This window comes from Lipophrys pholis, assembly GCF_963383615.2.
Source record: "Lipophrys pholis genome assembly, chromosome: 18".
In the NCBI taxonomy this organism is placed as follows: domain Eukaryota; kingdom Metazoa; phylum Chordata; class Actinopteri; order Blenniiformes; family Blenniidae; genus Lipophrys; species Lipophrys pholis.
The window spans coordinates 15,915,953-15,928,275 of NC_137646.1; the positions used below are offsets into that span (position 1 = coordinate 15,915,953).

The following is a 12,323-nucleotide window of genomic DNA, read 5'->3' on the forward strand; positions in this document are numbered from 1 at the left end:
AACTCCTCCCTGTAAATAGTGTTTGCTGAGTTTGTTAATTGTATCATTTCTGCGCTTATATTAGTCATAAATATTCATATATATATAAATTTCCCATTCGATCTTTACCCTGTCTTTTCTTTCTGTGTGGAGCGATGCTTAGAAGTGTCACGAACACGGCCGACACAAAAGTTGAGTTCAAAAGAGGGTTTGTTACCAAACGGGATCCAAAAAGGGATGAGAAAGTCCAAAAACAGGCAGAAGTCCAAAAACACAGAAGACTCGAGGAGGACGAGGAAATCAAACGAGGCTGGATGTCTGCACGTGAGCCAGCCAAACGATCTCGCAGCGCACACATGAGGGAAGGAGGAACTTAGGGAGGAGACACAGGTGAATCACTACAGGCGAATTGACAGAGGAAGCGGGGATAATTGGAAACATGAGGCGAGACGCACGCGAGCAGTCGACTCCCGTTTCTATTCTATTCTTCTCTAAAATGTCAAGATTGCCTGAAAAAATAGAAAAGTGGGTTGAAACGGCTAAAATCAGGTACAAAAACAACTAAAAATTTTATGAAATATTCACCATGCTAAATTGTAATTGAAACGTCATCAATGCATGATGAGATAGTTTTTTATGGGTGTTTAAAATCTATTACATATGAAACTTTAGAAGCTTTGTCAGTGTCATTTTAAAAGGTGAAACGTATTTTGAGGCTCTAGGTAAATTTGACAAAAATGGCTTTTTTTGGCCATTAAGATCACAGACCCCTGCAACAGGACAACAAAGGATTCAGGTTGGTGTTCCAAATGTTCAAATAACAGAGGGAAAATAGTTCAGGGATGGCGTGGACCACACAAAAGAAACCACCTCAGCAAATTTACATAATTACAGCACAGTTACAGCGGTGTAAATGTACTCAGTTACTTTTCATCGCTGCGGCCACACAAGCTGTTACTCCACCCGAGTGACACGGTCAAAGTCAGCACTTTGAACGGCGCTCATGACTCTGCAGGGCTTTTCCACTGAACTTTTTCGCAGCATATGGTGACCTTCGCACACTATAGGCCTCTGAGGGACAGGGAAAAAAAAATGCTGCTTTTACAGACACAGAGGACAACAGAGGTAAAAACACATACTGAACGGGATCCCAAGGATATATACAGAGGACATGAAGACAGCGTTGCGTCAGTGCGAGTGAATTGGAAGTCACTTTTAGACGGAATTGCACGAGAATTATCTTCCCTGCTGCCAAGTGGGTAATAACTTCAAATCAAAGGGAGACATGCATTTAAATCCGACCAAATGAGTCACGTATTGCACATTATCAGACGCCAGATCCAACAGACAACAGCAGACTATACTTACTGGATGTTTGCTGCTAGTGAAAGCGAATCTGCCGAGAACCGCGAAAGGGCCGGTTAGGTAGAAAATGCATTCATCTCTACGAGTCCAATGAGCATTGTAACATAACTAACGGTGGCGAGAGGAGAAAAACACATTTCCAGAGTGCAAACAAAACCCTAATAAGAAATGTGCAGACTCTAAATGCATAAGTGCGGTAGCCCCCATGATTAGAATATAAGGACATGAAACAAAGGACAAGCAGCTGGTGTATGAGGCGTAATGAAAATAAAATGTTGATATGAATTTTTCATGGAGGAACCTGTGACAATTGCCGACGTGTGCATTTTCCACCTGCTATACATTATTCAGGGGGAGCATGTGACTCGCGTTGGGGAGTTTGTTCTCGCGTTTCGCTTGAGAAAAGGAAGATTTTGATGTAATTTATGAATAAAGTAATGATATAATCATATATAGATAAGCCAAAGGCAGAAGACAGCATCTTTTTCGTGTCAGAATCCACAACAGGGCATGAGCCGGGTCTTCCTCTCTTAAATCTTGCAGATATGGAGAGAAAACAGCAGAGTGAACAGAAGGAAATCAGTCCAATGGAATATGAAATCTCTGGATATATTGAGCAGATTTACCTGGCCTAAAAAAAAAAAAACCACACACACACACACACCAAAAAAAAGGCTTAAAATTGTCGCGTTATATAAACCTGGAGAGAGCAGATGCAAAATTAAAATTGGTATAAAACAGAGATAAAGAGCTGCCTGCAACTGAGCAGAGAAAAATCCAATCACGACGCGTAATAAACCTGAAAGCAATGACGGTAATTATCATTAAACAACACTGATGTTTATCGCTTTCTGATACACCGCCTTTCTATCATCATATACAGCTTCTTTCATTCTCATATTATTTTAATGGCCTCACTTCTTTACTAACTGTAATTATCTGGTGGATCCGAATGTAGCGGAAGGCTGACAATTTCTGGGAGAAGTGAAAAGATTTCCTCCTGCGACACACACACACACACTCGCACGCCAACACCTCCACCATCTCCATTGTTACCACCCTGTGCATTTCTGTAGAAACACGGGAGAGGTAATTTTCAGCCACGGTTGCCTGTTAAAAATAGCCGTCTTTAATTTACGGCGCACAAAAGGAACACGAGTGAAAGGCGATGGAAGAGTATTACATTTCGGTTAATAATATTTGCACCTACCTCCGGATTTACATGCTAAATGCAACATTACATAGAGTTTGTCGATATTACATTTGAAATGTCATTAAACATATAGTAGTCCTTGGCTTCAAAGTCTTCAAAGTCTCAGCGTGGAATTCACACAGAAAATACAAAAGGCGGATCAAAAAGTAATTCTTCTAGCTTGAAAAAATACATTTTGAGTGTCAAAATGAGTTTCCATAATAGATTCCTGACACTTTACTATTCCCTCAAGTAAGGAATTACTGCACGTGGAGAATCAAACACATTGAGAGCATTATAACCTTTAAAATCAGACCGTTTCGAAGTCAGCAAGAAATGTTTTCACTTGAAACATTGGTGTGCAACGTGGGACCTAGAAGTGTGATTGTCTGTCTCAATTTCCAGACCGTACTCCACCTTCGTCCATAATCGGTTTGGATCAGCTCCAGATGACCCTTAGATGGATGAAGCGGGAAAAGATGGGTGGATCTTATCTGTGGTTTGATCATGACAGAAAAAGTCATACAATTGTCTGGAGTACACAATAAGCTAATCCTATTGGGACTTTGTGCTTCATTTCCAATCCCAAATCATTAAAATCCATCTTAACCTCTACAAAAACGTCTGGCCAGTAGTTGACGTAGTTGAGACGTAGTTGAGACCATCTGATTCATTCTTCTGGTCGTATGTTGTCGCTTATGATGGATAGAAGTCTATGCAGCTCAGTGTGTGGCGTCCCACAGGGTTTGTTTCTAGGGTCACTAATATTGACACTGCTCAAGTGAAATCATACAAAACAAAAAATGTGGCTTTTTCTTCACTGACAAAGTAAAACTCCAACCTCTTTTTTTCTTTCTTTTTCAAAGCAGTTAAACAGAGTTCAGACAGGTGTCAACACTTGAAGCAAATAACAGCTAGATTAATCAGGATCTTTTACACATCCTACTAAATAAGGAATTCATGTTAGGTAGAATATTTCGTTGTTACAAGAATAAATAAATAAATAAATAATCGAGTCTGAATACAAAGCCCATAGTGTTGGAAAGCTTTGTCCAAACATGTTAAAAAAAAAACATGCATTTGTGAGAAAAGTAGTTTGAGCTTGAGGGTAGTGCCCTTCAAAAATGTGTGAACTCCACTTCTGTTTAAAGGTTCTGGTTCAGTTCGTATCAGAAATAGACCGTTTTTACAAGATGTAGTACCAAGAATGATCATTACAACAAGGTATTAATCAACCAAACTCAAATGTTCTTACTGTTTGCGCTATGTTTACTTAGGAACTAGAAGGTACAGATTAAAGTTTTGTTTCGCTTCAGGCTGAAGACAATAAAACTAATCCTGAACTCTCAGATGTCAGTTTCGGCATTCAAGCACCAGCTGAATCTGTATGTTATCATTCCGAATAAATGGCTTGAATTAGAGGTGTCTTCACGGAAATACCCTCAGATAACTCCAGCTTATCCAGAAAGCTGCTTTCCTAACAAGAAACCCCGAGAGCTGAGCACATTACTCATGTTTACAGTGACTCCCAGTTATGTACAGAATAGATTTCAAAAATCCACTGCTTGTTTATGAACCACTCAATAATCCCAGGCCAAAATACATTTGCCATCCCTTTGAAGAGTGTAAATCCAATAGGACCCCCAGATCTTGAGGAAGCAGTCAGCTGGTGGGACCTCGAGGCAGATCCAGACAGAGTGAAGCCGCTTTCTGCTACTTGGCTGCACACAGATGGAAGCAACTTTCTGTTGACTGTCAATACACCCCGACTTTAGCTATTTTACATCTAAATTAAAAACTCTTCGGCGCTTCTGTGCCTTTAATTGATCGCCTTTTTTTTGGGTGTACTTGTGTGTCCTTTATTGCCTCTGTAACTTGCAGCTTAACTGTATCTCCTTGTTCTCTATTTTGTATTTATTTCAAAGCATTCTTTTAACCCTCCAGTTATTATTTTCACTTAGTTTTTGATCAGGCATGTGAGCAATGTTTTATTGACTGATCATAAAAAAATGTAAATTTCGGACAATGTAATCTAGCAATGGACATTAATGCACACATGGATCCACAATGTTGACCAAATGAAAGAAATTCATCATGTTCCGGTTCAGTTGAAGCTTTTCGCTAATTTATTAATCTATTCACGCTGTACATTAAAATTACACTGGGCTGGCGGCCCATGCAAGGTGGCGCGCCACAGCTATGAACGGAATGACAGAGAAGGCACAGTTGGAGGTTACAAAGGCAAAAACAATATGAAGCTACAATAAAATAAATAAGATGTCACACTTGAGCTTGACCACCTCAACCTGCTGCATTTAAAAAAAAAAAAAAAATCCCATTATGCAATAACGTTGGACCCAAAGCCTGTTTTGAACCAATAAATTGTAAGTAAACAAAATACTTTCTGTACATATAAGAAATCTTGTAGCAAAAGTGCAATTGAAATTAAAAAGACCATGTTTACAAAAATAGTAACTTTAGTATATAAAAGGGTTAAAATATCTGAAGCACTTTTTAACCGCAGTCGAAATGCTTTCAAAGCTTCAACCGCATTGAAATCCGTCTCAAGTTTGACAGCTGTTTTTGTGAGTTTCTCCCGCTTTCAGAGAGCGATATCTAAATCACGTTTTGAAGTGCTTTCGGTCGGCAATGCGTCCAGCTGAGGTCTGCATGACCTCCCGCGTCTCATGCACCTGCTTTCCAAATCCCCTTGACGATTGGCATCTCTTTATACGTCTCGGTTCAAAAGCATTGCTCTGGCTATGATCACCCCCCCCCCCCCCCCCCCCCCCCCCCCCCCCTTTTAAAGCGTCACACTTTGTTTCTGTCTCCATTTTGTGATTCTTCAGTCAGTCTTCTCATCTCTCCCCATCAAACTGGCCGCTAAATGCAACTTTCCTCCTCTTCTTCTTGTTCACCTCCGCCCCTGTCAGTCGCCGTTCTTTGCACTGCGTCCGGTCTTGTGGAGCACGGAGTTCAGTTCGCTCAGCAGATTCGAGGGCATCGCGCCCCCCTGACCCAGAGCGGGTCGTTTGCCGACCATCTTGTAGCCGCCCTGAGGAGGGAGGGGGCGTCGGGGCATGGACGGCGAGGGGAGCCGCTGAGGCAGGCAAATATCCACAGAGGCCCTTCTGAATGGGCTCTCTGGGGCTTTGAGCAGATCACTGGGCCTCAGGCAGTTGGCGGTGGAGTTGATCTTGAGGTGTGCACCGGCATCCTTGATGGCCCTTCGGTCGAGTTCCCCGTGAGAAATCCTCCCGTCTGTCAGCTGCGGGGAAACATGGCAGGGGGAAAGCTGTAAGACAATAGACTGTATTCCTTTTGAAACGGGGCAACTTTCTCGAAATGGCGCCACCTCATACGGATTAAAAACAAAAGACAATAGGAAAGGTGGAGTAACAACATCCAAAATGATTACCCCAGAACTCCACGTACAACTACAAAAGAAGTGGATGGAATCTCATAACACACTATACGTGATATATAATGACTTCCTTTCTTCTGAGAATAAACCTTTGATTTACACTCCGTCTCAGGTTGTTTGATTGTCTGGTGTCGCTTCAGCTCGCACAGTTTCAAGCTTCCATGGGCCAGTTTTTCCACCCTAAAAGATCCATTCAGCTCTAATCTTGTCCATTTCTTCTACGTAACACTTGGTACACTCTTTTTTTTTTGGATTCTTCTTGAAGGATTGGCCTTTCTTATTATTCTGATGCTTCACCATTTCTTCCCTCTGCATACTGTTGACAGGATGTTCAAGTAAAAACACCCACGTCCTTGTGATATTTTGAAACTTTTAACTTTTTTTTTTAAGAATGCTGACACATACAAAAATTATTACACTCGTTAAACTAAAGAAGGCTTCATGATGACCCCCTCCCCCCCGTTACTGTTTAGACTTTGGTCAATTTGATAGATCAACAGATGTTGAGTCATTTCTAAAAATATCTATCAAGCTATAATCCATGTTCTTTCTTTATTGTTCAAGTTGAAAACCAGAAAAAAGTTCCAGTCCGTCGTTTGTTCCTGCAACGCTGCTTCACACGAGTCGCTGCTGTAGTGAGTTACTGTAGCATCACGCCTGTCTTCAGACCCAGCCAGATAGCATATTCACGGTATCTGATGCGAATAGGTGATGTTGGGAATCGCAAAACTTTCCTTTGTTTTTTTCGTAAAACTCGTCCTGCAACTTTCCCTCGATTCTGCGTGTGCAGCCGTCTAATCTGATTCAAAGTGTCATCCCAATATCCAGGATGGAGAAAGTGCGCTGAACTCCTGAGAGCCAAGTTAAACAGCTTCCTAATGTTTTTTCATAGAAGTGGTAGAAGACTATTTCGCCCTTGGTGCAGTATCGCAGAGAGATGCAAGCAAAAATCCTGACAGCCCCTTTTTCCACAGTGAAGTAGTCGTAGTCTCATGGCTCTGGCGAGGACAGTGACAAATATCTCCTGTAGATATGTTGAGTTATGTTTACTCTGAGTTTTTTTGCTGTCACATTGTCTGGATTGAAAGCAGTAACGAGCGCTCATGTTTTAAAGTTTTCTAAATAAAAACTAGAGATGAGAACAGAAAAGTTTTCAGCTCCTTCTGTTAGTTAAGTTTCCGCCTCATCCTCTTACACTTTTAAAATACCCGTATTAAAAAAAAAAAAGTCTTACTGTGGTGGGTCGGCTGGGAGGGGGAATCTGGCCGGTGGTGCTGCTTTCCCTCACAGCACCCCTCCTGGACGATTTGTGATCTGCAGCTTCTTCCTCTGCACTGATGGTCTTTAAATACAGGTCGGATCCGTACTGAAGGCACAGCGAGCAGAAGACACGATCAGCTCATTTTCATTCATTCCCCAACAGGGGAGACACATCATCACACAGTACAGTAACATAGGATGACCGCTGGGTCAGTAGAACAAAATGATTTCTGATTTTTTGGTGTGTTTTTTTTGTCTTTCTTGGCTGAGAAAATGACAAGCAGTTCAGATTTCTCCTGCTCCATCGCAGAAGCTAAACTTTTCATCTCTTTTCAGATCACTCTCACCCTCTCGCGGACCTCCAAAACTGCCTCACTCTAACAAATCCTCATTTCATCACTGCTCCGACCCGTCCTTGGACCTTTACTCCCCCTCCAACTCTCCCACCACTCACACCACCACCAGCTCTACCACCTTTCTTCACAATGAGGTCCTCCATCGCTGGTTGCTATGGAAACTGTGGGAGCACAATACTCCCTAACAGGTAAGCGGAGGGAACTCGCGAACACCCAAGTGCTCGGTGTCGACTTTCTCAGCTCCACTTTCTCTCTGCCCTTCCCACAAGTCTTGTGTCCTTCCCAGAAGCCTCGATGTCAGAGGCTGACAATCCTGATATTTAGCAGATTTGGACGGAGAATCCTAATCTTTTCAGCCGCCTCCAGGCTGCGATACGTTTAGCAGGAGCTGCGCGGGAGGAAAATAAATAAGTCCACTGGAAAAAAAACCTGCCGTGAAACACTTAGAAACAACAGACAAAAACTGCTTTCCCCTTCAGATCAATCTCTCACTGACAGTCTTGCCCTTTTTTTTCTTTTAACTTGCAAACCCAAACTAAGGCACTAAAAGGCTTTTACAGTAAGCACCTGCGATAAACAACACCGCGCAGCAGACGGGTTCCCATAAAGGAAGCCGAGCGGAGTGCTAATACCGGAGAAAAATGTGCTGAGCATACAATACAGGAGTCGGGGAAAATCTTCCTTTAGGATGAGTGTGATGTTCAAGCTTTAGTCGTTCGCTTGAAAACGAGCAGAAAATAGACGCAAGTATTTAGTCTAATGGGGAAACAAGATGGTATCTCAAGAGGCCGATAGCAGCAGCGAATGCGAGAGTGAGAAAATAATACGAAAATATGACACATCCGTGGCTGCTCCCCTCTGTGTTTGCTTGGCTTTGCATTATTTATGTCGTATGTGCTGTGTCAGCGAGTGACAGCGACAACACTTAGCTCTATCTGGGGGCTAAGTACCACAATGCGATTGTTACAGTCGCCTTGACCTTATTCTCACAGCTTTTCCACATAAAGTGATTTATGTTATTGCTGAGTGACCTCGAAAACTTTACAGTTCTCTTCCTGTTTATGTATTTCATCTGAATAGCGGGACAATGCAAATGCATGATTGGGGGGAATATGATTTATCATATCTCCTTGTTCTGAGATATGGATTGTAAAAGGTGATTTATTCCGACTGTAAAAGAGTGTATTTTTCATCCAAATAAGGTTTGGAGGGGGGGTTTGTCACATTCGCTGGTATTTTCGAGGTTACAGAGAGGCTGAGAGTACTTTTCCTGCACTTGCAAAAGTCATGGAGAGCTTCGGTGTCGGCTCATTAAATTGCTTCATCAAGCCCCCCCCCCCCCCCTTTTATAATTTCTTCTGCACGAGTCTTCTACCTTCCCTGCCGCACGTCATCTCACCTTCATCCTGATGATGTCCGTCACCCAGCTGACCTGCGTCTCCCTGTTGTCGCAGCAGAAATGCCTGAGGAGGGAACGCAGTCGCATCAGTCGCCAACTTCCACCTCGTTGCGCATTTTAAACAGGCGACTGAATTCGGTGAGTCACAGCACCAGACACAAGTATATAAAATGAATTTTTTTTGTTCTTCTTCCCAACGTAGGCACGCTCTCTAAGCTCACCTATGATTATATGAATCTGTTCGACTAAAATACCCCTTTGCAGTAGTGATTAGTGCTGGAAGTAATAATCGAGGATGATGGTTTAAGTAACGCCTGTCACCGCCACTGGGTTGTACAGTATTATGTTTTTGAGCTATTCCTGGAGTGGCTATTGTAAATATGTACTGTACTGAAGGACTGCGATTATGAGTGTCCTTCAAGAAAGAGTCACGATTAAAGCCAAGGTATATGAATAAAGGGCTAAAACGGGCTCAAGTCCTTCAGTGCACACTATTTATCACAATACATGTTTATTGGCATTATTTAGTGTCACATCGTTATAGAAGTGCAATAAAAACATACATTTCGGCCCAGTTTACTTGCAAAGCTATGATATTAGATATTTGTTCAATGTGTGGTTAAAAAGAATTCAATTTAGGACCTTTCACTACCACTTACAGAACTCAGAATTTGTTCAAATTCAAGTCTTTTTTTTTTTTTGGTTCATACATTCCTGCTTTGTAGAAAATGAATGCTTCCCATTATGTACTCAATAACCTCGGCACAGATAAGACACAGTGAGGATGAGTTAATCAATAGAGAATTTTTTTTTCTTTCTATGAACTCGACCAATAACAAAAGGATAAAATACTCACCGACTGCAGCTATTAGTGAAAGCAATAGTGAATGATTATATTGATATAATCAGTGATTATTTAAATGCAGCCACCAGCTGCACAATACGCTTTTGATTCGGTCTCACACTGGTGGCATTAAAACAAAACTGTACAAGAAAAAACATTTTTGAAATGATGGTTGATTTAATATCATTCAAGCTATAGAGGAAGAAACATGTGACAGGAAGGCATTTAAACTTCACCTTCTCACAAAGCTGACAGATTTTATCTCAAAACAGTGGTAATTCAGTAATTGTTGTGTACAGCCTTCCTGTATGTATCACATTCCTTACTAGTACTTCACTATACAGCTTGTAATTTGTATATTTTGCATAAACTATCACTTTTACTTAAAACACTCCGTTCACAACACTATGTTTTTCAGTATTTTTTTTTTATAATTTTTTTTTCATTACAATAATCTCTTTCTGAGAAACTGGACTGAGCATTCCGTAAACTTAGAGATAATTAGCAACAAACAAAACAGAATTCCAATTCTGAGAATACACCGGTAACTGTGATCCAAATGGTGGTAACTCAATATTTACAAAACACATTTTTGATGTAAAAAGTTGTCATGTCTGCACTTTCCAATTCTAGATCATTTTAGTACAAGTGGCTATGGTTCAACCAAAATAAAATTAATTCCTCTTAAAATTTGCTCGATTTACAGTCCTCGTGTGCACTGTGCTGGTTCTCCAACTCGACTGAGCATTAATAGTTATCATGAGCCACAGGCCCTACAATATGCACACTAAAGTTTTCCTTCTTGTACTTTCACAAGCATTTTTAGGATTAAAACAAATAATTCAGGTACCCTGCTGAGCGGTGCGGTTTCAACAAGCCCAAGTACATAATGCAGAATGATCCCGTTGAAGCGGCAATTCAAGGGGATTTAAATTAAACATATATTGGAAAATGTATGAGGAAGCAGATTAAATCTTTGCCCAATTTAATAAAACCTCACTCTACGTATAATTTTACATTCTTGCACGACGTGAGCATTATTATGATAGCGCCAACTGCACTGCTGTTTCTGTTTGGAACCTACTGAGAGTCCAACAAAGTTCAACTCTTTACCGTTGATACATATTTGAATGGATCCTTGGTACTCACCATTGTTGTTTATCAGTGTACATTGTGAACCCCCAGCTATAAGCGAGCAAGAAAAAAAAACAAGGCATTAGTTCCATTTTCTGGGTGAAAGACATGATTTTAGTGATCAAAATAATAATAAAACGTGATAGATCATAAAAAACATTGGTGAATTTGGTTTTCTGATTTTAGGTCTGACCAAAATGAACAATAATGTTAATGTAAATTTACTCAGCAGCCCATTTTTTGTTTTTTTTAAGTATCAAACTAAAATCACTGGTTTGGTTCTTTCTTCTAAATGACCTTGTCGGAGCAATAATAAAAAAAGCAACCGTGTGAAAAAGCTGTGGAAGCTGTACACTTTTATTATACAGGCAGCAGAGGTGCACAGTGATCATCAACACGAGAAAACAAAGTTGTGTTGCAGAAATCAGTTTTCAGTTTAGCCTGTGATTGTTGAAATCCTGCATCATCTTGATATTTACTGAAATAAAAATGTGAGATTCTCATATGGGTGACAATTTATTTATTTATTTTTCTTTCTGTGGTGGTGTTATAAAAGCAGGAATTGAGTTGTGACACTAACAACACATTGTTTTTTTTTTTTAACATGTCAGGTGGCACAAAGAGGTTGGAAAAGTGAGCTGTTGTGTCAAATCCGTTTTTGCACAACATGATCAAACCTGCGAGTAAAGAGTGAAGCAACATATTTTCCTGGAAAACAGCCATGAGCAACTGTTGGCTTCCACCCCCCCTCCTTCTTTGCAGCATGCAATATAATTTCCCCCCCAAAAAATCTACATATTAAAGGAATCAACGGTGAATGAAGGAGGCATTTCAATTACATTTTTGTGGTTTTTGCAATGATCAAAGTTGCTCTTCCTCACAGCGAAATGTGGGATAGGCATTTTGAAGCAGTTACCTCCCACCACTGGAAGAAGGTCACACTCCTATTCAGGAGCATGCGGAGAGGTAGGAAAGCGAAGTTCATTTCCATCGCAAGGTTCTAAACAGTGGAATTAATTAAGTTAATTAGTGCGGTTTCAGCCCGCATGTTTATGGATGAGCAGACTTCAACATGCTCTGGGCCAAAGTGCACAATACACAGAGCATATGCTGCTCACCTATAAGTCTTACAGTTACAATTTGTTTGGAGAGATGCAGCCGACACTGGATCTTCCGGATACAATCTCACAAGTGAGAGAACTCATCCTCTGGAACGCAACCAAGCAGGTACGATTCATCTCACATGAATATTGTGCAGCGCTGCGAGGAAAATCAAGCGATCCTCTTCCCACACGCGTTTCGGTGCGCTTAAAAGTGTATAAATACACGTAGCTGTGTGCGTCTTGGGTGTGAATTAACCTGCACGCAGG

General features: G+C 41.0%; 1 protein-coding gene across 1 annotated transcript in view; it reads right to left on the bottom strand.

Annotated features, from left to right (window-relative positions):
* Positions 1-4,635: 4,635 nt before the first annotated feature.
* The window catches only part of arap2 (ArfGAP with RhoGAP domain, ankyrin repeat and PH domain 2), a 148,979-nt gene continuing 141,291 nt past the window's right edge, over positions 4,636-12,323 (bottom strand). The window contains exons 30-33 of the mRNA XM_080486352.1: positions 10,969-11,004; positions 8,976-9,039; positions 7,195-7,326; positions 4,636-5,804 (exon numbers count right to left, since the gene is read on the bottom strand). Coding sequence (XP_080342478.1) covers positions 5,466-5,804; positions 7,195-7,326; positions 8,976-9,039; positions 10,969-11,004 — 571 coding nt within the window. The 3' untranslated portion in view covers positions 4,636-5,465. The remainder of the gene's footprint in view (positions 5,805-7,194; positions 7,327-8,975; positions 9,040-10,968; positions 11,005-12,323) is intronic.